General features: G+C 39.1%; 1 protein-coding gene and 1 pseudogene across 4 annotated transcripts in view; one reads left to right on the forward strand and one right to left on the reverse strand.

Annotated features, from left to right (window-relative positions):
* LYRM7 (LYR motif containing 7) overlaps positions 1–27769 on the forward strand; it is a 52253-nt gene that overhangs the window by 20673 nt on the left and 3811 nt on the right. Inside the window, exons 5-7 of one of the 4 annotated variants that reach the window (XM_073802474.1) lie at positions 20345–20519; positions 21678–21954; positions 22585–27621. In XM_073802474.1, the coding sequence (XP_073658575.1) occupies positions 20345–20519; positions 21678–21690 (188 nt within the window). In that variant the 3' untranslated portion in view covers positions 21691–21954; positions 22585–27621. Of the gene's footprint in view, positions 1–20344; positions 20520–21677; positions 27622–27769 lie in introns of all 4 variants that reach the window. The other 3 variants (XM_073802473.1, XM_073802475.1, XM_019924358.3) reach the window with 3 other exon arrangements.
* On the reverse strand, positions 9002–10014 carry LOC101331469 (tubulin polymerization-promoting protein pseudogene; annotated as a pseudogene).

Below are 27769 nucleotides of genomic sequence, written 5' to 3' on the forward strand. Positions count from 1 at the left end.
ATCATTAGAGAAATGCAAATCAAAACTGCAATGAGATATCATGTCACACCAGTCGGAATGGCCATCATCAAAAAATCTAGAAACAATAAATGCTGGATAGGGTGTGGAGAAAAGGCAACCCTCTTGCACTGTTGGTGGGAATGTAAATGGATACAGCCACTGTGGAGAACAGTATGGAGGTTCCTTAAAAAACTACAAACAAATAGAACTATCATACGACCCAGCAATCCCACTACTAGGCATATACCCTGAGAAAACCATAATTCAAAAAGAGTCATGTACCAAAATGTTCATTGCAGCTCTATTTACAATAGCCCGGAGATGGAAACAACCTAAGTGTCCATCATCTGTTGAATGGATAAAGAAGATGTGGCACATATATACAATGGAATATTACTCAGCCATAAAAAGAAACGAAATTGAGCTATTTGTAATGAGGTGGATAGACCTAGCGTCTGTCATACAGAGTGAAGTAAGTCAGAAAGAGAAAGACAAATACTGTTTGCTAACACATATATATGGAATTTAAGAAGAAAAAAATGTCACGAAGAACCTAGGGGTAAGACAGGAATAAAGACACAGACCTGCTAGAGAATGGACTTGAGGATATGGGGAGGGGGAAGGGTAAGCTGACAAAGCGAGAGAGAGGCATGGACATAAAAAAAAAAACAACTTTCTGTTGGGAAAGTAGTCTTTAAAACGGTATAAAAATAATTACATCTAAAGTATAATTAGTATAGCACAGGGCACTCTGCTCAGTTTTATGTGGCAGCCTGGACGGGAGGGAGTCTGGGGGAGAATGGATACATGTATATATATGGCTGAGTCACTTTGCTGTGCACCTGAAACTTTCACAACATTGTTAATTGGCTATACTCCAATATGAAATAAAAAGTTAAAAAAAATCAAATAACTATATGTGTGCATCTGTTTCTGGACTTTATAATCTCTTCAATTAGTTTGTTTTTCCGTCCTTGCATCACAACCCATAATGTCTTGATTACTACAGCCTTACAGTAAATCTTAATATCTAGTAGTATATGTCCTATAGGACTTTTAAATTTATTTTTAGTTCATGAGTATTTATCAGAAATTATCAGATCCAGTTATATTTCTAAGGGCAATAAACATGGTTAATCCTAAATTGAAAATTTGTAGTCATTATCTTTAATCTTAATAATAATCTTTAGAGCTTCTGTGTACTATAGCCAAAATTTTATATGGGTAATTATAGCAAAATATTATCTTTATTATATGAATAAAAATTTAGGTTATTTCAGATAACTAAATTTGATAGCTATATTTCAGAAGCCTGCTTTTAAATATGATAATATTGGTTTAAATTTCTTTTTTTCTTTTGGTTTTCTGTATAGTTTAATTTTTCCACAAGATTGAAAATTTTGACTCGTACATGATTATTAGTATCTAATGCTATATTGCCTTAATAAAGGCCTCATTCTTTCTGTTAAGTTATATATGGGTCTCTTTTTCCTACTTTATTCCTATGGGTTTAAGATAGAACAAATTTGAGTCTTTAATCTGTTTTAAGAACTTACTTTAAGTAAAATTCCTCCACATATTTTAGCAATGTCTTTACTGACATACAGAAGTGAGAGGAATTAAAATTCTGCTTGCCTAGAAAATAGAGTTATGACTGTGTATCTCTAAAAAAGATCAGATAAAGTCCCAACATGAAAAATAATAGAAACTGAAAATAATGAAATGAAACTTCATCTGCAAAATTAATTACCTGTATGCGTAAATTCTCAATCCATCTCTTTTTTTCTCCCTTCTAAGTAATATCTACAGTGGAAATTAACTACTGAGTAGCAGAAAGAACTCTTTATCCTAAATAATTTCTCTTTTTTTCCTTTTAAAAAAGACTGCTTTCCTTATCCTTGAAGATAATTTCACTATTCTTTATTATAGATATAATAATTTCATCATTTGAGAAAAACTCCTTATTTTTAAAATCTCAAAAATATTGGGAAAACTATTTTCTTTCCAAGCATTCCCTACTTTTTTTGTATTTTTATTTTTTTTGGTATGATCACAGGTACATGAATTTGGATTAATCATAAATTTTAATTCATATCAGTCTCATCATTGGTCCATTCTAGCCTTCCTAGGTTTTCTGTAGAAAAGTGAAAACTAACTATGACTTAGAACAATGAGTTAATTTCAGTATTTTTCTGTACTTGCTTTGTCATTGACTATTGACATTTTCAAAGCCCTTTCTAATATGGATATTGGTCAACTGGTTTCAGTGTTGGCCTTTATGAAACATATATTCTATAGACAGTAACCAGATGTATGGTTATAGATGGTACCAAGAAAACTCAAGACTTTAGGGCTACATATTTACTTAGTTTCTGAGTAGCATTATCCATGTTTTTTTAACTTCCTGTCTGGTATATATGTAAGACAAACAAAATTGGAACATGCTTCTGAACATGTGTGATACATTTTTTTAAAAACAGTATATACCCTTTTCATATGCTCTCATGGTACCTTGTAATCTCCCTTCGGATTATTTACCCAGCTTGCCATTGGGTATTATCTTTGTGATGTGTATATGTGCTTTATTTCTCTCTCTGGTGCTAGATATCAGACTCCCTGAGGCAGGAACTGTCTCACTCATTATTTTATCTATAGTTATTCATGAATATTCGTTAATTGTAGGAAAAAATGCCCTTTCTGATCCAGAGTTTACCTTTATTGTTCCGTCATCATTTTTCTCCCTAGTGGTTCAATATACTTTGGACCTTTGGACAGTTGCTTTTCTTCCTTTTCTTATCCTTTTACAAGATTTTATGCAGCACACCATTTAGACAGGGTTTAAAGAACACGTAGCATGCTGTTTTTCGTTTTGTTTGTTTTAAATGGATGAATAATCTCATACCATGGATTTGATGTACCACAATGCAACCATTTTAGCATTCATGCCACCTACAAAGGATCTCAAAGTCACCAGAGAGCAATATGATATTGCTGAGAATTAAAACAAACATGGGTGGGATGAATGATGAGCTAGTAAAGAAGGAGGATGATGGATAAACGTTTCTGCCTATGGATGGAAGGAGTTTTTTGCGATATGTGCTTCAAGGTCAGAGGCTTTAAGAAGACATATTTTCTGGCTAATGTGCTTGTGCAGAAAAGCAGAGGATATCTGCATATTTAACAAGGTCCCCAGAATTTGAGCTCTTTGAGATCAGAGGCCTATATCGTGAGTCTTCTCCATATTTCACAGAGTGGATATTGCTGAAGAAAAAAAGGTTAAATATATTCTTTGTCTGCATTGTGTTACCTAAGTGATTGTAAAATAAGGTGTTTTTTTTTTAATTGGAAAATAATAAAGAACAGTACTGAAAGAGAAAAAAAAAGCTCTAGGAAGCTATTCTTTATTTCAGATGTGTTTTTAAACTTCTGTCCTTTGGTTTTTTATATTCGTCTTTGCCCTAAACTATCTTTATAGTTTGTATTCTAAGGTAGGTTAATGTGATTCAACAACCATTTATTCAATACCTGTTGTGCTAGGCACTAAGAATAGAACAGTGGTCAGTCTTTATGGAACTTAGAGCACCGTATTAGAAGATAAACAATAAAGTGTTCAGTCACAGTCCTTTGGCTGCCATATCAGGAGAGGTAGAGGGGCTGTTCCGGTACATAGGCAGAGCTCCAAATCCCAAACTTGGTGGGTCAGGAAGAGGTTCTTAAAGAAAACAATTTTGAGCAACCTAAATGTCCATCAACAGAGGAATGGATAAAGAAGAATGTGATACCTGTATACAATGGAATATTACTCAGCTATAAAAAGGAACAAAATTGGGTCATTTGTAGAGACGTGGATGGACCTAGAGACTGTCATACAGAGTGAAGTAAGTCAGAAAGAGAAAAACAAATATCGCATATTAACGCATATATGTGGAATCTAGAAAAAATGGTATAGATCATCTTATTTGCAAAACAGAAGTAGAGACACAGACATAGAGAACAAATGTATGGACACCAAGGGGGGACGGGGGAGGGTGGGATGAATTGGGAGTTTGGGATTGACATATATACACTATTGATACTATGTATAAAATAGATAACTAATGAGAACCTGCCTTATAGCTCAGGGAACTCTACTCAGTGCTCTGCGGTGACCTAAATGGGAAGGAAATCCAAAAGGAGGTGTATGTATATATATATGTATGTGTGTGTGTATCTATCTATATATATATATATATATACACATATATGTATATATATACATATATGTGTATATATATATATATAGGTGATTCACTTTGCTGTACAGTAGAAACTAACAACTGTAAAGCAACTATACTCCAATAAAAAATTAATTATAAAAAAAAGAAAATTTTGTATGCAAGTTGTCTATTTAAACTCATTTGTATTTTTGTGTTTTATATATTTAGAGACTTTTTATAATTGCAGAGTTAAATATTTTAATGTCCTATAAATTATTTATATCCTAAATGCCTCTGTGATTTTCACACTCTTACAAACCATGCCATTGAAAGATTTTTTTTAATTGACAGTTAACATACAACATTGTATTAGTTTTGGGTGTGCAACATAATGGTTATATATAATCATTTCATTATGTATACAACATATATGTGTATATAGTGAAATGATTACCACAGTAAGTTTTTAGTTAATATCCATGACCATATACAGTGACAAATTTTTTTCTTGTGATGAGAACTTTTAAGATTTACTGTTAGCATCTTTCAAATACACAATACAGTATTTTTAACATTTATTTTATTGAAGTAGTTGATTTACAATGTTATGTTAATTTCTGCTGTACAGCAAAGTGATTCAGTTATACATATATACATTCTTTTTCATATTCTTTTCCATTATGGTTTATTACAGGATATTGAATATAGTTCCCTGTGCTATACAGTAGGACTTTGTTGTTTATCCATTCTATTTATAGTAGTTTGCATCTGCTAATCCCAAACTCCCAGTCCATCCCTCCCATACCGGCCCTCCCCTTTGGCAACCACAAGTCTGTTCTCTATGTCCGTGAGTCTGTTTCTGTTTCTAGATAAGTTTATTTATGTCATATTTTAGATTCCACATGTAAGTGATATCATATGGTATTTGTCTTTCTGTTTCTGACTTCACTTAGTATGATAATCTTTAGATCCATCTATGTTGCTGCAAATGGCATTATTTTATTATTTTTTGTGTTTGAGTAGTATTCCACTGTGTATTTATACCACATCTTCTTTATGCATTCATCTGTTGATGAACATTTAGGTTGCTTCTGTGTCTTGGTTATTGTGAATAGTGTTGCTATAAACATAGGGGTGTATGAATCTTTTCATATTATAGTTTCAAATATATGCCCAGGAGTAGGATTGCTGGATCTTATGGCAACTCTATTTTTAGCTCCCCCCCCATCTATATATACATTTATTTCCCTTTCCTGAAAAAAACTTAGTTCAAACTAGTAGCATATGCTCCCTTTCAAATTTGAGTTACGTGCGTTTCCTTTGTTGTTTGGCTTGGTTTGGGGAAGAGAGAGAGTTAACCAAAGCATCTCAAAGTGCCGGGCAACCACCAGCCACACTCTCCACACGCCCAAGCCACGGGACTTCACAGAGCGCTCAGTAGTCAGTCATTGGAGGAAAGCTACTCAGGGTCAGCATTCTAAGGACATTCTAGCCTCGTGGTGACTTCACAGTACAGCTGAATTGTCAACCTGATCGTACGGACAGGGGACTGCAGTGTCCCCACCTGCGTGCACTGTGGGACGGGGTGTGCCAGCTTGTGTGGGAACACTCCCAGAGGAAGGAGCCTGCTGGGTCCTCAGGGGTGGAGGCAGCACCAGCAGCCTCCCCTAAAGGCCCAGGCGGTGACTGCTGTAGGTTTCGTAGGCCATGGCATCTGTGACTTATCTTCTCCCTGCCGCCGGCATAGCCAGAGAAGCAGCCACAGGCGTTGCGCGGTGCATGGTGGGGCTGTGTGCTGTTAAAACTTGATTCATGACAGCCGGTGGCTGAGCAGGCCCAGGCTTCGGGTGTGTGAGCCTCTGTCCACTTGGTGCTTCAGAGGGACGCCACGGCCTGCCCTGAGTTCTTAGCCACTGGGGCGTGGACATAGAGCAGCTTAGACAGGAGGTGATGCCGCTGGAGCTCCGCATGCCTCTTCCTGACTGTAATTTTCATCGGCCTCAAACCTTAAGACTGAGGATATTCGAGGTGGAAAAATACTCCACTATGGGGAGCTTCCCTGGTGGCACAGTGGTTGAGAATCTGCCTGCTAATGCAGGGGACACGGGTCTGAGCCCTGGTCTGAGAGGATCCTACATGCCGCGGAGCAACTAGGCCCGTGAGCCACAACTACTGAGCCTCGCGTCTGGAACTTGTGCTCCGCAACGAGAGGCCACGGTAGTGAGAGGCCTGCGCACCGTGATGGAGAGTGGCCCCCGCTTGCCACAACTAGAGAAAGCCCTCGCACAGAAACGAAGACCCAACACAGCAAAAATTAATTAATTAATAAACTCCTACCCAACATCTTCTTAAAAAAAAATACTCCAGTATAAATATAGATCTCTTCCTATAATATTTTAAACTTACGTAATTTGAACTTCAATTTTGGTGAACTGACCACCGTCTAGTTGCTTATCCTAGAGCATTAAGTAGAAATAAATAAGTGCTGTGGTGTGATCAGTGTTCTCAAACGCTTGCTCTGCTGTCCCGGCACTCGGCGCAGTCAGCATGGTTCGCCCTGACCACGGGTCCCTGCTTCCTGGTGGGCTTGCTGTGCAGTTTCCTTTGTTCACAGAGAGACATGTAGTTCCTAGTTAACCGCAGTTAGTAGAAGCGAATGGGTATTGCATAGAACATGTAGCAAAGATGCACACTTGCCTGTGTGTCCACAGTGTCCAGAGCCTGAGGGAGGCATGTGTGTCTGTGCAGAGCTTGGAGCCCGAGCGATGTGCTGTGTTGGGGCTACACACAGATGCCGTGATAGAGCCGACGGGGAGGGGGCCACCGCTTCCTCCTGCCCTGAGCGGGAGATGTGCTTCCAGAGCTACACTTTGGGAAAGAAGCCTCAGGCGGGTTGGGGACACCTGAGACCCACCTGGACACCTCGGCCTCAGCAGTTTGGGAGCCCGCAAGTGTGGGGCTGAGGCAGGGATGGCCACGGGGGCAGCTGTGTGCAGTTGACTTTCCTTAACCCAAGGAGGAGGTGCTGCTGTAACCATCGGGAAGATGGTTTCCTGCAGCGGGTGGTGTCGGCCCTGCAGGCCGGCCCCGGGGTGGGGGCAGCGTGAGGAAACGTCCCAGGATGCCACTGGCGTGGTTTCTTCTGCTCAGACCACCTCCCGTGTGCTCCCGGGCAGGCCAGCCCCTGACCAGCTGGGAGGGCTGGACTCCAGGGTCCTGCTGTGGGACGGCTGGGGGGGGGCGCCGGGCTGTCAGGCAGGCAGAGACCCGCAGCGAATGGGTAGAGCATGGGTCTGGGGAGGAGTCCTGTCCCGAGTCCACGGAGAGGAACCGGCTGACCCTGGAACACGGGCTTTCCCATCTGTGATGAACTTAGTGCTCAGAAACACTCTGCACGTTCAGAGTTCTCTGCAGACGTGATTCCCCAGGTGACTCTTGCCTCTGGAGGGAGGAGAGGAGCCTAGGGTGGGGGTCGGTGTCCTGCCTGCTTTCCCCCAGCCCTCGGGCCTCAGTTTCCTGGTGGTGGATTGGGGGCCTGGCCGGGCAGGTTCGGATCCCCAAGTTTTAGAAACTTTCTAGACGGCAGCGATTCACATCCTCGCAGTGACCCCGGACCTGTGCTCCATCACTTCTTGGGTGACAGTGTGGTGAGGTGCCAGGACCTCAGGACGAAGCTGCCTGCAGAGGCCACTGCCATCCCAGGGGGAGCCCCGTGCGAGTGGCCGTGTCGGCTAGGAGCGCTGGCCTGAGCCCCTCTGTGTGGGTGGGTGGGGTCTCCCAGGTCCAGCTGTGGCCAACGTACCTGCCATGGCAGTGCTGTGGCACTCACGGCCACCTGTGCCGTGGGCCAGGCCATGTGTCCATGGAGGGGTGCCCCTAACTGGCCTGCTGCCCTGGACACAGGACAGATAGCGGCAGGGCAGTTGGATTTCTGGGACGCATTCCCCAGGGGCTGCCATGGGCTTCCCCCAGGACCAAAACCAGGACCACAGGGCCCAGAGCATTACCCGCCAGGCTGTGGCCATGTCCATGCAAAGGGACACATTGCCAAGGGCCCACTGTGACAGCAGGAGGCCCCACCTCTGGCCTCTCAGAGAAACCAAACCCTGCAGATGCTGCCGGCCTCTGGCCCTCCCCTGGCCTGGCCCTGCCCTGCGGTTTCTGCACTCCAGGGCAGGGAGGACGGGGAAGGCTGCTCACGGAGGTTCCAGAGAGGCCAGAGGAACCACAGCGGCCGGAGGAGCAAGGAGAGAGCCGGCGGGCCACCCGCAGCCTCTAGTCCAGGGCCCGGCCCCTGGGGGTCTTCCCCGCTCAGGGCCGGGAGACAGGGGCCATTGGGAGGGAGTCACAGAGACGGAATATTCTGAGTCTTCCCTGAGCCATTCTGAGAATAAACATGCATCACTGTTTCCTGTTTCTTCTCAGAGAAGCGAAATGAATTGCCCTTAGTTTCCATTTTGAAATCTTGTGACATCACACTTCAAGTCACTTTGAGCGACAGAGGAGGCTTCTTCCTTTGCACTGCAGCCCTCAGCTCGGCGCCCGCCATCAGCGCAGACCTGGTCGTCGGTTTGTGTGCCTGAGCGCGTGTGGGTGCATGCGTGTGCGTGTGTGGGTGCGTGCGTAGCTACGTGTGTGCGTGTGCGTGTGTTGTGGGTGCTTAGCGAGTGTGTGCGTAGGTGCATGCGTGGGTGAATGTATGTGCGTGCATGTGTGCGTGGGTGTGCAAGCGTGCACGGTGTGCCTCCCATAACTGCGTGGTGCTCTCTGGGCACTGCGGCGCCCTGTCCAGGGCTCCGTCTGCTTTATCGGTGCTGCTGGTTGGTGCCTTGGCGCTTGCGGGTCAGCACCCCCAGACAGCGTCTGCCCACCAGCTCCTTTAAAACACCCCCTTTGCTGCAAACCAGTGGCCGGTGTGGTCTGGCCCTGGGAGACACTTTGGAAAGGGTCATCTGCCCACTTCCTGGCAGGGACGAGGCAGTTGTGTTAGGAAAGGTGAGTCGGGGCCAAAGCTGGGGTCGAGGGGAGTGCGGGTCCGCCGGGGAGGGAGGCCTGGTGCCTCCGCGGCTGTCCAGCCCTGGGTCAGAGTTCTGCCTGCAAGCACAGGAATATAACGAAGTGTGAGGCGGCGGGGGGGACCGGGCGACAGGAGAAGGCCCCACCGGCTTCTTGTTCCCCTGCACCTTCTGGTCGTAGGTGCCCGCGTGCTTGTAGCCCGGCACATAGCCTGACTCGTCCACCAGGTCCACGTGGCCCGCCCTGCCCTTGCGCCTTCTGGACGGGTCGAAGCACTCCTTGTGGAGCCCGTGAACTTGGTGGTGTCCGTGAGCCGCGACACGGTGAGCGAGGAGATGGCTTTCATCACCCCCGAAATGATGGGGGCCTTGCCCTCAGTGAGCCTGTGCACCTCTTGGGTGGCCTCCTCACGGCTCTTGTCTTTGAATCTCTTCTTGGCCAGCTCCTCCAGAGCTTCCTTGAACTGCTCAAATGTGATGGTCCTGCAGGACTTGCCCTTGATCTTGCTGAAGATGATGTCCATGTCGGTGACGGTCATGTTCCTGCCATCGATCACCTGGCAGTCCCTGCACAGCTTGGACCAGTTCTTGCCATGCATCTCCTTACAGGTGGCTCTGGTGTACCAGTGCACCGTAAACCTCCTCCAGGGCGCTGGGCTCCGGGCCGTGGTGGCTCCCCCTTCGCTGGCGTCCTCCAACTCTAGTGACAGCCTCTTGTCTGCCTTGTCCTTCGTGGGGTCCCCTGGGGACTTGGGGGGCGTCTTGTTGGCAGGCTTGGGGGGCTTGGGCTTGCTGTCAGCCATGCTCAGAGATGCGGCAGCTGCAGCAGGTGCCTCTGCGACTCGCAGGTGAACGACCCAGTCTATTTTTAGTTTTTTGAGGCACCTTCATACTGTTTTCTGTAGTGGCTGCACCAATTTACATTCCTACCAACAAGTAGGAGGGTTCTCTTTTTTCCACACCCTCTCCAGCATTTGTTATTTGTAATTTTTTTCCTGATGGCCCTTCTGACTGGTGTGAGGTGGTACCTCACTGTAGTTTTGATTTGCATTTCTCTAATGATTAGTGATGTTGAGCAGATTTTCATGTGCCTATTGGTCATCTGTATGTCTTTGGAGAAATGTCTATTTAGATCTTTTGCCCGTTTTTCAATTGGGTTTGTTTTAATTGTTGAGTTTTGTGAACTGTTGGTATATTTTGGAAATTAAGCCCTTGTCAGTCATATCATTTGCAGATATTTTCTCCCAGTCTGTAGGTTGTCTTTTCATTTTGTTTATGGTTTACTTTGCTGTACAAAAGCTTGTAACTTTGATTAGGTCCCATTTGTTTATTTTTGCTTTTATTTCTATTGCCTTAGGAGACTCACCTAAGAAAACATTGATATGATCTATGTCAGAGAATGCTTTGCCTCTCTTCTCTTCTAGGAGTTTTATGGTGTCATGTCTTATGTCTAAGTCTTTAAGGCATTTGAAGTTTATTTTTTGTGTGTGGTGTGAGGGTGTGTTCTAACCTCATTATTTTACATGCACCTGTCCAACTTTCCCAGCACCACTTGCTGAAGAGACTGTTTTCCATTATATATTCTTGCTTCTTTTGTCAAAGATTTGACCATAGGTATATGGATTTATTTCTGGGCTCTCTATTCTGTTCCATTGATCCATGTTTGTTTTTGTGTCAATACCACACTGTTTTGATTACTGTAGCTTTGTAGTGTACAATACAGTATTTTTAACTATAGTTACCATGCTGTACATTGCATCACCAGAGCTTATCTGTCTTATAACTCGAAGTTTATACTTTTTGACCAGCCTCACCTGTTTCACACACACACCCTGATCCTACCTTTGACAACCACAGATCTTTCCTCTGTGTCTGTGTGTTCCATTTTTGGTGGTTGTTGTGTGCTGTTTTTCTTTTATGCCAATACCATACTGTTTTGATTGTTATAGATTTGTAGTATAGTTTGAAATGAGGAAGTGTGATATTGTCAGCCTTGTTCTTTCTCAAGATTGTTTTGGCTATTCAGGGTCTTTCATGTTACAAATTTTAGGATTGTTTGTTCTGTTTATGTGAAAAATGGCATTGAAATGTTGATAAGAATTGCATTGAGAGCTTCTCTGGTGGCGCAGTGGTTGAGAGTCTGCCTGCCGATGCAGGGGACACGGGTTTGTGACCTGGTCTGGGAAGATCCCACATGCCGCGGAGCGGCTGGGCCCGTGAGCCATGGCCGCTGAGCCTGCGCATCTGGATCCTGTGCTCCACAACGGGAGAGGCCACAACAGTGAGAGGCCCGCGTAACTCAAAAAAAAAAAAAAAAAAATTGCATTGAATGTGTAGATTGCCTTTGGTAGTATGGACATTTTAATGATAATATTAATTCTTCCAATCCATGAGGACACAATATCTTTCCATTTATTTGTGTTTTCAGTTTCTTTCATCAGTGTCTTATAGTTTTCAGGGTACCAGTCTCTCCCTCCTTGGTTAAATATATTCCTAGATATTTTATTCATTTGTATGCAATTGTTAATAGGGTTTTTTCTTAATTGCTCTTTCTGATGTTTATTCCATTCATTATTAGTGTATAGAAATGCAACAGATTTTTTGTATTGCTTTTGTATCCTACAACTTTACCAAATTTGTTTATTAGTTCTAACAGTTTCTTGGTGGATTCTTTAGGATTTTCTTTATGTAATGTCATGTCATGTTCAAACAGTGACAGTTTTACTTCTTTCCAATTTGGATGCCTGTATTTCTTTTTCTTGCCTGGTTGCTCTGGCTAGGACTTGCAAAATTGTGTTGAATGAAAGTAGTGGGTAGGCATCCTTGTCTTGTTCCTGATCTTAGAGGGAAAGCTTTCAGGTTTTCACCATTGAGTATGATGTTAGCTGTAGGCTTCTCATATATGGTCTTCATTATGTTGAGGTATATTCCCTCTGTACTCACTTTGTTGAGAGGTTTTTGTCATAAACAGATGTTGAATTTTGTCAAATGCTTTTTTTGGCATTTATTACATGATCATATGATTTTTAGCCTTCATTTTATTGATGTGGTGTATCACGTTTATTTGCTGATATTGAAAAATCCTTGCATCTCTGGAATAAATGCCACTTGATCATGGTATATGATCCTTTTAATGTATTGTTGAATTCAGTTTGCTGTCATTTTGTTGAGGGTTTTTGCATCTATGTTCAACTGGGACATTGGCCTGTAATTTTCTTAATAGTGTGCTTGTTTGGTTTTAGTATTAGGCTAATGCTGGACTCATAAAATGAGTTTGGACATGTACCTTCCTCTTCTGTTCTTTTATTTATTTTTTTAAATCTTGACCTAAATTTTGATTTGGGGCCATAATTGAGTTAAAACATGTTTATTTTAAGAAATTATTTTTTAAATGATACATTTAATATGACCATAAGAGAGAAGCTTTTTCAGGGGCCTAAAATACAGGAAATAAATCACGATCTTAGTGTGGTTCCTTGTTGAGATCTGACAACTTCCTAAACTAATGTTGTTTTGGTACTTTGATATCTAATATAGAGAGCAAGGTTAGGAATTTTATAATCAATAAAATAATCACAGTGAAAAATAGTATACTGCATGTAAATATAACTGTAATATGTTTGGCCTAATTAAAGTATTAGCAATTAATGAATATAGAAAAATTCAATTGTAGGATGCCTTTTGATTTCAAAGATTGCATAATAAGATAAATTGTGTGAAGGGATAGAGTAATGAATATCTGACAGTTTTTCTGGTTATTTACCACTTTTTGAATGTCCTTGTCTTACTTCAGGAATTTCCATCTCTATGAGTTCTAAATTCTCAGGATAGGATCTAGAATATTCATTTCCTCAGTTTCCTTTGCACCTCAGGCACATGCATTTAACATAGGTGCAGCACACTACCTGTACTGTATTCGGAAGTGAGCTTGAGAAAAGAGGCTTGGCACAGAACTCATTTTGCTGGCAGGAGTTAGCATCAGTGATTGCGGAGTCAAGTTACTGATCCAGAAGTGTCATTGATGTGGTAGCAGGAACAGATGTAGTAAAGTTGAGTTTCTGGCAACATCCAAAGTATAGCATGTTGTGCTCCATGAGGGTAGAAATAGTGGTAGTTATTTCTAGTGCTCCATAGGCAGCAGCAGTTTTTGTCATCAGGCCAGTTCTATGGTATGTCTTTGGACATTGTTCCTGGAAGCTTAGACTCAAGCCTGCCTGATTCTTAAGACTTCACAGTAATTCCTTGAGTTAGACCAATAAACTGTTAATGAATACCTTTTCTGCCTCATTAGCCAGAGTCAGCTTCTGTTACTTATAACTAAGAACAACAGAAGTTGTTGCCAGAAGTGAGATACTGAAAATTACACAACCTAAAATGTGAAATTAGTTGAATGGAAGACAGGGATAGAGGGGAGTGTTGTTAACATGGACCTGACCATTACAGGCCTTAAGCTGGTGGCCCTTGTTATGTAGTAGTGAATGTAAGGTTAGTGCAACTTACTGTTTTTTGGGAGTACAGCTACAGCAATAAGGGATATAATCAGAATGTCAGTGTGTGCTTGTTATTTCTTCCTGCTTTCAGCAAAATATTGAAAAAGAGGATTAATGCAGGTTGCGCTAGTCAGTCTTCAAAGCAAAGATGGAAAGAAGTACTACTCTGCGAAGGGACACTTCTTGCTACAACCTGGAATCTGATTGAGGGACCTATAATTTAGAGCCTTGTTGCCAGTTGCTTCTATCCACTAAAACTAAAGCCAATACAAGCAGGGGGTCTTTTAGCTCTAATATAAGATCAGTGCCCCAAGCTTTCTCATTTGCCAGACAAAGGTCAGATATATGATGCATTTACTCACTGGAGCCTATAGTTTTTCATTGTGTTAAGAAGTGTCCATTAAGCTAAGAGTTAAGGAGATGGGACAGCATAGAGACCATAACCAGAGAATGAAAATCTTCATGCTTAGTAACTGTGTCAGCATGTTTGCCTGTGGCTACTTGCACATGAAAATGACTGGAAAAAAATAGATTGGAAGTTATAAAGTTTTTGAATAAATTGTATTGCCAAGAAACCCCAAGTTTGGTTAGCTCTCTTTCACTCTTAAGGCCATCCCTGGGTCCCTTAACTCATATCAACAGGAAGTGGGTTATGAAAGCTTCAGAGCCTCAAAGAAGGGCATTTTTTGTAATATCTCCATCTGGATCCCCCAGAGGACAGACCAGAAGCCTTGAAGGACAGTGGACAATAGAGGGTCTTTGGGTCTCCCCAAAGAAAAGAAAACAGGATTAGGTGTTGCCAGTTTGGCTGACTAGAGTTTATTGCTCTGCCAAAAGCAAGGAGCTTTTGCTTCTCTGTCCAGAAGGATTTAGGATTTAGGATTTGCTGTGGAGCAGTAACTGCCATGTGTTTTCCATTCCAGGTTTTTATTGCTGTATCCTGTTTATTCTTTACTATGGTCCAGTAGGTATCTACCATGTGAGCCACAGCTGGACCTAATGGAAAGGCTAGCACATCAGCTAGAGATCCTTGATTTGAACATGGATGAGATCTTAGGAGTCAAGTAGTAAACGGATGTAGTATTCTATATATCGGAAGAAGGGTGCATATTCATGTTGTGTAGCTAAAAGGGTGAATGGGTTGTTGCCTCTCAATATCCTTTCTGTCTCACTAACTGAAAAATTGTGTTCAGAGTACGGTGTGACAGGGGACGAAAAAAAGTGATATCTCAGACCATGTGGTACCTTTCTGGTCAGTGTAAGCAGCTGTCTACTGAATGTTGCTTCCAGTAAAGCTATTGTTTTCCTGTTAAAAGGCAGAGGCCGAGCTAGCACTCTCTTTTTCGCCCTTTTCCCCTCTTCCTGCCTGGAATGCAGATGTGATGTGACAGCTGCAGTGAAGACAGAAACCATACATGAAGAGGAGCAGAACAGGAAAAAAAAGAAGAGCCTGGGTCCTTGGTGGTACTAAGGACCTGCAGTAGCCTAGGGTTGCCTTAATCTATATTTCTTGATATGTGAGAAAGTTAAATCTCTTACTTAAACCACTATTTGTTGGACTTTTGGTTAATCTGTCTTTTCCACTAGCTTGTGAACTGTTTGAAGCTGAGGAGACTTTTTTTTTTAATTGAGGTATAGTTGACATATAACACTATATTAGTTTCAAGTATACAACATAATGATTATATATATATATATATCTCCTTTTAATTTGTTGTTGGATTCTGTTTGCCAGTATTTTGTTGAGGATTTTTGTGTCTATATTCATCAGTGATACTGGTTGGTAATTTTCTTTTTTTTGTAGTATCTTTGTCTGGTTTTGGTGTCAGAGTGTTGGTAGCCTCATAGAATGAGTTTGGGAGTGTTCCTTCCTCTGCAATTTTTTGGAGGAGTTTGAGAAGGATGGGTGTTAGCTCTTCTCTAAATGTTTGATAGAATTCACCTGTGAAACCATCTGGTCCTGGACTTTTGTTTGCTGGAAGATTTTTAATCACAGTTTCAATTTCATTACTTGTGATTGGTCTGTTTATATTTCTTCCTGGTTCAGTCTTGGAAGGTTATATACCTTCCGAAGAATTTGTCCATTTCTTCCAGGTTGTTCATTTTATTGGCATAGCGTTGCTTGTAGTAGTCTCTTAGGATGCTTTGTATTTCTGTGGTATCTGTTGTAACTTCTCCTTTTTCATTTCTAATTTTATTGATTTGAGTCTTCTCCCTCTTTTTCTTGATGAGTCTGGCTAATGGTTTATCAATTTTGCTTATCTTCTCAGAACCAGTTTTTAGTTTTATGATCTTTGCTATTGTTTTTTTTTGTTTCTATTTCATTTATTTCTGCTCTTATCTTTATGATTTCTTTCCTTCTACTAACTGTGGGTTTTGTTTGTTTTCTTTCTCTAGTTCCTTTAGGTGTAAGGTTAGATTGTTTGAGATTTTTCTTGTTTCTTGAAGTAGGCTTGTGTAGCTATAAACTTCCCTCTTAGAACTGCTTTTGCTGCATCCCATAGGTCTTGAATCATTGTGTTTTCGTTGTCATTTGTCTCTAGATATTTTTTGATTTTCTCTTTGATTTCTTCAATGATCTCTTGGTTATTTAGTAATGTATTGTTTAGCCTCCATGTGTTTGTGTTTTTAACATTTTTTTCCCTGTAATTGATTTCTGATCTCATAGTGTTGTGGTCAGAAAAGATGCTTGATATGATTTCAATTTTCTTAAATTTACTGAGGCTTAATTTGTGACCCAAGATGTGATCTATCCTGGAGAATGTTCCATGCACACTTGAGAAGAAAGTGTAATCTGTTTTTGGTTGGAATGTCCTATAAATATCAAATCTATCTGGTCTATTGTGTCATTTAAAGCTTGTGTTTCCTTACTAATTTTCTGTTTGGATGATCTGTCCATTGGTGTAACTGAGGTGTTAAAGTCCCCCACTATTACTGTGTTACTGTTTCCACTTTTATAACTGTTAGCAGTTTCCTTATGTATTGAGGTGCTCCTGTGTTGAGTGCATATATATTTATAATGGTTATATCTTCTTGGATTGTTCCCTTGATCACTATATAGTGTCCTTCCTTGTCTCTTATAACATTCTTTATTTTAAAGTCTATTTTATCTGATATGAGTATTGCTACTTCAGCTTTCTTTTGATTTCCATTTGCATGGAATATCTTTTTCCATCCCCTCACTTTCAGTTTGTATGTGTCCCTAGGTGTGAAGTGGGTTTCTTGTAGAAAGCATATATATGGGTCTTATTTTTGTATCCGTTCAGCGAGCCTGTGTCTTTTGGTTGGAGCATTTAATCCATTCACATTTAAGGTAATTATCAATATGTATGTTCCTATTACTATTTTCTTAATTGTTATGGGTTTGTTTTCGTCGGTCCTTTTCTTCTTTTGTGTTTCCCACTTAGAGTAGTTCCTTTAGCATTTGTTGTAGAGCTGGCTTGGTGGTGCCGAATTCTCTTAGCTTTTGCTTGTCTGTAAAGCTTTTGATTTCTCCATCGAATCTGAATGAGATCCTTGCTGGGTAGAGTAGTTTTGGTTGTAGGTTCTTCCTTTTCATCACTAAATATATCGTGCCACTCCCTTCTGGCTTGTAGAGTTTCTGCTGAGAAATCAACTGTTAACCTTATGGGAGTTCCCTTGTATGTTATTTGTCATTTTTCCCTTGTTGCTTTTGATAATTTTTCTTTGTCTTTAATTTTTGTCAATTTGATTACTATGTGTCTTGGCGTGTTTGTTTCTCCTTGGGTTTATGCTGCCTGGGACTCTCTGTGCTTCCTGGACTTGGGTGGCTGTTTCCTTTCCCATGTTAGGGGAGTTTTCGACTACAGTCTCTTCAAATATTTTCTCAGGTCCTTTCTCTCTCTTTTCTCCTTCTGGGACCCCTATAATGTGAATGTTGTTGCGTTTAACGTTGTCCCAGAGGTCTCTTAGGCTGTCTTCATTTCTTTTCATTCTTTTTTCTTTATTCTGTTCCATGGCAGTGAATTCCACCATTCTGTCTTCCAGATCACTCATCTGTTCTTTTGCCTCAGTTATTCTGCTGTTGATTTCTTCCAGTGTATTTTTCGTTTCATTTATTGTATTGTTCATCTCTGTTTGTTTGTTCTTTAATTCTTCTACATGTTGTTCTTTAATTCTTCTACGTCTGTTAAACATTTCTCGCATCTTCTCGATATTTGCCTCCATTCTTTTTCTGAGGTCCTGGATCATCTTCACTATCATTATTCTGAATTCCTTTTCTAGAAGGTTTCCTATCTCCACTTTCATTTAGTTGTTTTTCTGGGGTTTTATCTTGTTCCTTCATCTGGTACATAGCCCTCTGCCTTTTCATCTTTCTGTGAATGTGGTTTTTGTTCCACAGGCTGCAGGATTGTAGTTGCTCTTGCTTCTGCTGTCTGTCCTCTGTATTTATATATACTTTGAAATGATCACCACAGTAAGTCTAGTTAATCTGTCCCCATACATAGTTACAAAAATTTTTTTTGGGGGGGATGAGTACTTTTAAGATTCTATTAGCAACTTTCAAGTATGCAGTACAGTATTATTAACTAAAGTTACTGTGCTGTACTTAAGAGACTATTATATATTTATTTCTGTATCTTCATTTTGTGATGTAATGTCTAGCAAAAAATAAGCACATGTATGTTTGATAAGTGAAACAATTTACTGCCATTGTTAATAAGTTAAAACCTAAATTATAATTTGCTGTCTGGTGAAACCTCCAAAGATTTGGTAACAGCAAGTGAGATATAAAAAATGGTTAAATAATACTTATTTAACTGGTTTTCATTTCAGTAAGCCAGATTTACCATGTGGCTCATAAGAGCATTATCTTTAGTCAGATCACTTATTTTTTTGTGAGAATTTCAGTTTTCCTTTTGAATTCATTTTAGTAATATCTCTAAAATATTTTTTAATGATTCAGATTTACAGAAAAAGTGCAAGAAAAGTTGAAGAATATGTGAATTTCCTTTATCCAGATTCTACAAATGCTAACATTTTACCACATTTGCTTTATCATCTCTCCCTCATTTTTTTCTTGAACTTTCTGAAGCTAAATACAGGCATAATGTACTGTTTCCCCCAAATGAGCATTTTTCAGATCATAACAGCCCACTTGGGTTTAGATCTGGAGAAATACTTCAGTGTGTATTTCTTAAGAATACTACATTGTGTATTTCCTAAATTTGTAAAGACGTTCTCTTATATGACAACAGTATAATTATCAAAATCAGTATATTAACATTGATTCAGTTCTGTTATTCAAATTTTCCATTTGACCTAAGAGTGCCCTTTATAGTAGAAGAAAAAAAATGGATTGGATCTCTGGTCTAGGGTCCAATTGAAGGTCACACAGATCGCATTCAATCATCATGTTTGTGTGTGTGTGTGTGTGTGTGTGTGTGTGTGTGTGTGTATGTTTCCAGCATCGTGATTTAATTAAGGGAGCATATTCATTGTAGAGAATATATTGATGATTGTAAATGTGACTCCTCATTACAGCCTTAAAATTTTTGAAACACCAAAGCACAAAGATGTCAACTATATATCCAAACTACAGGTACAAAACAAGGGCTTCCCTGGTGGCGCAGCGGCTGAGAGTCCGCCTGCCGATGCAGGGGACACGGGTTCGTGCCCCGGTCCGGGAAGATCCCACATGCCGCAGAGTGGCTGGGCCCATGAGCCATGGCCGCTGAGCCTGCGTGTCCGGAGCCTGTGCTCCGCAACGGGAGAGGCCGCAACAGTGAGAGGCCCACGTACTGCAAAACAAAACAAAACAAAAACAAAACAAGTACATGTATTTTCCACACTCCAAAATTGAGTACACACTGTACTGTCATAGGGAAGGGGGTTACCAATGATGACCTGACAATAAAGTACTCAAGATTGATATACCAAAATAAAATATAAAATAGGAGTTTATAAAAACAAGTTTGACAGTAGCAGAGAGGACCCTTTTCATTTCTGAGCAAAAATGCATTTCATTATACATACTCTCTCCTAAAATGAATAAATCAGTTACTTGAGAATGTTCTATTTATTTCTTCCATTATACAACAACATTCTCCGTGTCTTTTGAAAAAAAAATATTGTGCGGGAACTGTGGGATAAGCATGCATGTGAATGGAACAGCACAATTACAGTGGTTCTTACAACTCACTTCTAGATAAGAAGAAAGTGTTATTCATTAGTGTGGCCCCATCTTAGCCAATATTCAGTTTGGAAAGACACTGGGTTAAGATCAGAATGAACTGAAATTCCAAGTTCTACAATTGATGATTATATATGCCATTGTATTAGTGAGGCTTCTTTTTTTTGTTTTTATTGAAGTATAGTTCATCTACAATGTTGTGTTAGTTTCTACTGTACAGAAAAGTGAATTGGCCACACATACACATATATCCACTCTTCTCTACATTCCCCTCCCATACATGTCATTATAGAGTATTGAGAAGAGCTCCCCGAGCTACACAGCAGGTCCCTATGAGCATCTGCCATTACATGTAGTAGTATGTATATGTTTTTAGTCTTCCTTAATCTGGAGCAGTTCCTTAGTCTTTCTTTGTCTTTCATGACCTTGTTCTTTTTTTTTTTTCTGCGGTACGCGGGCCTCTCACTGCTGTGGCCTCTCCCGTTGCAGAGCACAGGCTCCGGACTCGCAGCCTCAGCGGCCATGGCTCACGGGCCCAGCCGCTCCGCGGCATGCGGGATCCTCCCGGACCGGGGCACGAACCCGTGTCCCCTGCATCGGCAGGCGGACTCTCAACCACTGCGCCACCAGGGAAGCCCGACCTTGTTCTTTTTGAAGAATATAGGCAAGTTATTTCATAGAATTTGGTGTGAGCATTTTTTGATCATGGCAGTTCACCTGGATACAGCTCTTCTAAAAACTTTCTATCTTAAGAGCTTTACCTCAGTTGACTCCAGCAGGATGTCTTCCCTAGGACTCAGCATTTGTTGTTGTTGTTCTTGAACAGTGTTTCTCAGTGGGGCCCTATTGTCATTTTGAGCAGATAGTTCTGCACTACACAGACTATCCCACACATCCCTGGCTCCTCTCTAAATTCCAGTAGCATTCTTCAGTTGGTGTGACCACCCAGAACACCTCCAGTTGAGAACCACTGTTATGTAAAATTTGAAATCGCATGCAGGATCTTAGTTCCCCAAACAGGGATGAACCCAGGTGCCCTGCAGTGGAAGCGCAGAGTCCTAACCACTGGACTGCCAGGGAAGTCACTGAAATCTTTAAATTAGGAAAGTGGTCTTGCTTTTTATATAGTTGGTAGCATGAACTAATTTTCCAGTTGATGGTTTTAATTAATTTATTTATTTTTGGCTATGTTGGGTCTTTGTTGCTGCGCTCAGGCTTTTTCTAGTTGCGGAAAAGCGGGGCTGCTCTTCATTGCAGTGCATGGGCTTCTCACTGCGGTGGCTTTTCTTGTTGCAGAGCACGGGCTCTAGGCGTGTGGGCTCAGTAGTTGTGGCTCGTGGGCTCTAGAGTGGGCACAAGCTCAGTAGTTGTGGTGCACGGGTTTAGTTGCTCTGCGGCATGTGGGATCTTCCTGGACCAGGGCTCAAACCCGTGTCCCCTGCATTGACAGGCAGATTCTTAACCACTGTGCCACCAGGGAAGTCCCCAGTTGATGGTTTTAATTATCATTAATCTGTAATCTGCTACTGACAGCGTGCTTTAGCTGAATTCTAGTCAGTTATTTAGTTATATTTAATAAATTGATGGTAAATGGTTAAGTTGGTCATGTATGTTTTTGTATAATCTGAAATGAGAGTCCTATTAACTATCTCCATTTAAAATCAGGAACGCTACCTTAGAAGTTAACTGAAATAAAATATCACTGGGAAGATTTATTTTAAAACTAGATAATTTACTGTTACACATTTTAGGGGGAAATGAGTGTATTTGCATTTTATTTTAATTTTAATGATGTTAAATATTCTTCTTGTTTTTCTTTCAGAATTGGTCCCTAGGAAAGACCTTCTTATAGAAAATGTGCCGTATTGTGATGCACCAACTCAGAAGCAATGAATTTTTCTCGAATAAAATTAAATCTTCATCATTTTTAATTTTAACGTATATAACTCTGGCTAAACTCCTGGAAATGCAAATATTTTTCTCTGAAATAGCATATTGAAATTGAGTGCATTAAATTATAGTTTCATAATTAAGTTTCACGTTGAAAGAACATTGCTGAAAACTGCAGAACATAGTTAAATATTTCTAAAGAACATTAGGTAAGAAGACATTTCATTTTCACTGAAAATCAAACTGTATAAAGTGAAATAAATGCTTAGGGAGGTATATTATATTCACTTCTGTTTGACCTTAATGAGTATTTTGGTTTTATCATAGCTATTTGAGAATGAAGTGTTTTGACAGGTTGGTGGGTTTTCTTCCCATGTGAAATGAAACTATTAGATTAAAATTATTAGATTAAGTTAACATTTAGTCCCGAAAAGAATTGGTCTAAAAACCACAGTGTGTGCCAACTTTCCACAGAAGGCAGCCTTTGTTCCTAAAGCACTGAAATTATTCCTGTAGCTAACAAATAATTATACAGTTTCCTTTTAGAGATAGAGTGTATCTCTGTTCCTAAAAGAAAATTTTTAATCAGTCTTCTGAAGATAGATGAATAAAATGTCAAAATCACGTAACATAACTGTGGAATAAAGAAATTCTAATTTTTTAAGGAAATAGTGTCCCTTGATCCAACTATATAATATAGGCTTAGTAGAATTAGCTGTACTTAGACCACAGCTAGACCTTATTGTGAAAATGTAATATATGGCTGCATCCTCTTCATTTTAATCAATAAAATCTAAATGGCTTTTTTTTTTTCTCCAACATTTTTCATCCCTGACAAGATTGACAGTATCACAGAACAGCTTGGCATTCTACCATCTAATGATAGGAACTATAAAACTGTGTTTAATATTCTTCTTGTTTCTCTTTTATCTATGCATCTTTACCATTCTGTTTTCTCAGTGAGCAGTGTATTCTCTTCCATTCACTGGTCAGTTCTCCCATTTGATGATGATACAGCGTTTTTAATTTTTACAAGATTCTCAATGCGAGCTTTGTTTGTTGGCAAACATATTGGTATTGCCATGCTCAATATAAAATGTCATGTTTTAAAATAATTTAATTTTAGTAGATAAAAAAATTATCAAAATTGCCTAGACATAGTACACTTAACAGTAAACCAGAGACTACCTTTAATGCCTCCTAATACTTTGGAGATTAGTAGTCTGCGAAATGGATTATATAGGTCAAAAGATTTGCTACATAATTTTTTTATGTCTCACGCCTCTTTCTTATTGTGTGTATGGAAATTATACCTACATAAACGTTGTTTCAGATTTGAAATTTGCCCTTATAAGAAAATGCTAAAGGTCGTCATGACACAATCACTGGTAAATTCTCTGACTTACTATTATTTCAGTAAGTGTCTATATTATGTCTTTTGAGGAAAGTTGGCTAAAATAGTTTAAATTTAATATATATTTTAATTGTTTTAATATTATTTAACATTTTTAGAAGTTTCTAGTTTTTTTCTTTAACCTGAATTCCCTTGTTCCATTCTTCACTCATGTTAATTTAAATATCTCATCAAAAAATAGTTGTTTTTTTTTACAATCTAGTTATCATTAGGAGCAACAGAGATTAATAACTAACATGTTACATAAAATAAAAAATGATCATTCAGATGTTTATTTTATTGAAGCTAGTACGTTAGACATTTTAAGATATATACTATATATGTATATGTATTATATATATATATAGTGATTTTGTGCCTTAAGACTATGCAGTACAGTTCCTATGTAATATACCAGGATATCAACAATAGGTTTCACTGTCATAAAGTTTTGAGAGATTTGGCACCCTGTCCTTAAAGAGCATATATTTATATTTCAAATTAATTTTAACATTATTTAATAGTTTTATTAGATCAGTTAAAACAATTTATGAGTTCTTGGCCTGTTGTGAAACAAAGATTGTCAGTATTCTAGAGAGTAAATTTTGAGAATGATGATTATCTAAGTGCCTGACTTCTCTGTGGTACAATGTCAGATTTAATTAAATCTTTTTTAGTTAGTTAAAAAAAAGGTTCCCATGTTCCCAGAGGGAATTACCCACATCTAACATTTCACTTTGACTATTGAAACCCAGTGAAAGTGGGTGGGTGCAAATTCTAATTGCAGATATCTAGGCTCAGAGGCCCAGCAGGACTTTGTAAAACAGTCTTTTGGCAGAAGTCAGAAAGGGTGTATGCCAGGAGACTTAGATTTGGCAAGCATATGTGGGGAAGAATCCTTCACTAAAGATTTGAAGCTAAAGGAAATATGAGAGATAGTTTGCATAACATCTAATTCAGAACATTGAAATTAAGATTTGAGTATAATTGTGTTTAAGTTGGTCCTCATTTTGCCTTCAGTTGCATATTTTAACATCAGTACAATGTCCAAAAAGCACACAATAATAAGAATAGGTAGAATTTCTACACTCATTGACAAAACCAATCATTTCACTGTAAACACAAAGCCATAGGTCAACAAAGAAGTGAAAATTCCATTTCTTAAGCAGAATTTTCTAAAGTGAAAGTAGATAAATAAAAAATTAATGTAACTTTACTATATATCAGGAGTAACCTATCAGAAATGAAATGGAAAAAAGATCCTGTGTATAATAGCAAACTAAACTAAAATAGGAAGCAACATTTTAAAAAAACTGTACAACTTAAAAATGAAAGATGTACTGTGTTCCTAGATGGGACAGTTGAAAATTGTAGAGATGACAGTTCTTTAAAATGTAATCTATCAAGACCCCAACAGATTCACAGATATGTGTACATAAAAATATAAAACTTCTGTATTCTGTGAAAGCTACTATAAATAAAGTTTAGAGAAATTTGCCACCGATGTAGTAATTAAAATAGTTAAGATATAAAATGTTCCTATGACTCAGCAAAAGATAACTCTATGGAAAAATGGGCAAATGATATAAATAAGAAATTCATAAAACAAGCAATACTAACCCATTTAGTGGTCAAAGAAATGTAGGTTAAAACAAAGGAAACATTTTTCGTCATCAAAGTTGCAAAAGTTAAAGAAACTGGTCATATCCAGTATATGTAAAGGTGATACGCATGTGAGAAAATGGGCACTCTCATATATTTCAGGAAGGAATGTAAGTTATAGGGCCTTTTTGAAAGGGAAATTGACATCAAAATTTAAAATAAACATACTATTCAGAATGTATCCCAGTGGCTCACAAGAATACTAATAAATGTACACCTCAAGTATATGTACAGAAATTTCTACAGCATTGTTTAAACAGCCTAAATTTCCAAATTTAGGGGAACAATGAAGGAAGATATGGCTCGTTCATACTCTGGGATATTATGCAGAAGTTGAAAAGTATGATATAGAATATATATATATGTATATATATATACATGTCAAGTGAAAGAAGCACGTCACAGAATATATATTCTCTTTGAATCCACTTAGATACAAAACAACTATTTTTGTACACATATATGCATATGTGTATATAAATACATAGAAGTAATGCATGCTAAATGTTAATAATTAGTCTGGGAGAAAAATGAGATTTGGGGAAGGGGACTAGTAACTTGAGGACTTTTATTCTGATAACTCCTGAATGTTTAAATGTTTTATAATTTTTAAAGGACAATAATACCTAAGCTACTAGTGATTTTTATGTAAAATTTTAAATTATAAAATGTTTCAAATATCAGCAACTGGTACATCAGACACTCGTAAACCTAATTCCCACATTTGACAGATGTTACATTTTGCCATATTTGTTTAACAAAAATCTTCTTCCTTTTAAGTCATAAAATCCTGTAAAGCTGAAATCCTACCTCCCTTTTTATTTTCTTGTCTCATTTCAGAGATAATCACTATTTTATAGTCAGTGGATATCACTCCTGTACTTGTTTTTATACTTTTATCAAACGTGTGTGTGTTCAAAACAATATATTGTATTGTTCTGTGGCTTTAAAATGCAAGTGAATGGTGTTATGCTCCATATATTCTGCAACTTACTTTTCATCACACATTAGGTTCTGAGGTTTATCTATACTGTTGGATAAATATCTAGGTCTTTCACTTTTATGTCTTATTCCATTGTAAGAATAAGCTAGTTTATTTATCCATGTCTCTTGATAAACAATAGTATTGTTTCATTTTTTTGATATTGCAAATGAATTTACTGAAAGCACTAGCACATGGATTCTTGCACCCATGTAAAAGTTTATCTAGGTATATACCAAGAAGCAGAACTGTTGAGGCATAGGGTATGTACATATTCCAGTTTTCCAGGAATTTTTCACTTGTTCTTTAAAGTAACTGTACCAATTTATACCCCAATCAACCCTGTGTGAGAGATCCCTTTTCACCATATCCTCACTGTTATTGTTATATATAACTTTTCTCATTTTTGTCAAACTCATGGATATGAAAAGCTATCACATTGTTTTAATTTGCATTTCTGGATTACTGGTGAAGTAGATCAGCTTGTCATGCTTATGGTCATTACAGTTTTCCATTATGAATGTGTATTCATATCCTTTGTTCACTTTTCTCTATTGGGTTGTCTGGCTTTTTCTTACTGATCCTTTATATACTCTTGATATTAATCCTGTGTTGGTTATCTGTGGTACAATTGCCTTTTTCCAATATGTGACTTGTCTTTCAATTCTGTTTATGATAAACCTGTAGTTTGGGACTTTTTTTTAATCATATTCATTAAAAAAACTTTTATTAATTTTGCCTTTATAGCTTTTTAAGAAATTCTTTCTACTCCAAATCATAAAGATATTCTAGTACATTTTCCTCTGAATGTTCAAGTTTTGCTTTTTATGTTTGGGCCTTTACGTCATCTAGAATTTATTTTTATTTATGACATGAGAGAGGGATCTAATTTTATTTTTTTTAATGAGTTAACAGTTTGCTTCACCATCATTTATTGAATGGTCCGTCCTTTTCCTGATAACATGTAAAGCTACTTTGATCATATCCCAAGTTACTATATATTGGAATCAGTCTAACCCTCTTAGCTATTCAAAGACTTTGCTCCTACAGTTGTCCCCCTCCTCTGCCAAATATCTTTTTCCCTTTCTCCACTGGATTGTTCTCAACAGCATTCAACATTCTGAAATATTTCCCATCAAAAAAAAAACTTTCTTGAACCCCAGCTCCCCACCTTGAGCTTCAGCACCATTTTTCTGCTCTTCTTTGTTCTAAGAGGTTTCTATATTTACTGTCTCCACTTCTGTCCCCATTCTCTCTTATACACACCCCAATCAGAATTTAATCCCAACCACTCCACTAAAACCCTTCTTGTCCCAGTTACCATTGACCTTTACTTGGTAAGTCCAAAGGTCAGTTCTCATTTCATACTTTATTCACCCTGTCAGTAGCAATTGCATAATTGGTCATTCCCTCTTTTTTGAACAAAGACCTAGACATGTGTTTATTATAGACCTACTACAAGTAAGATACAGCCATGAACCAAAGTAACAAAAATGCCTGCCTCATCTTCTGCTTGTGATTTTAGATACACTCTCAGCCCTTGTTGCTGCTCTCAGCCTTCTGTGGGAAGACTGACCTATATGAATCAGCTCAAGTGGCTCTTGTACCCTCTGACTTTTGGTTGGTTCAGCCAGTGGCCAGAGATCAGAAGGAGGGAAGAGAGTGAAGGCAGGTATTTTTTTTCCTGGCTCTATCCCTGAGAGGTTGCCTCATGCTGGCATTGTGCCTCAAAGTATCTCTCACGGTGACCTCTGTACAGTTCTTTCCTTCCAGTTTGGATAAGAGCTTCCCTCCCATCTTCAGATCTGGGGCATCAACATCTCATCTGCTACTATCCATGTGAGTTCCTTTACATGCACAGTTTTGTAAATAGACTCTTTATAAATAAATCTTCCTCAAACATGTATTTTTAAGTACATCATCTATTTCCTTTTAGGACTCTCACTAATTCACTGCCCTGGGGGAACTTAACTTTCTGTAGGTGAGA

The sequence above is a fragment of the Tursiops truncatus genome, chromosome 3, assembly GCF_011762595.2.
Source record: "Tursiops truncatus isolate mTurTru1 chromosome 3, mTurTru1.mat.Y, whole genome shotgun sequence".
Taxonomy (NCBI): domain Eukaryota; kingdom Metazoa; phylum Chordata; class Mammalia; order Artiodactyla; family Delphinidae; genus Tursiops; species Tursiops truncatus.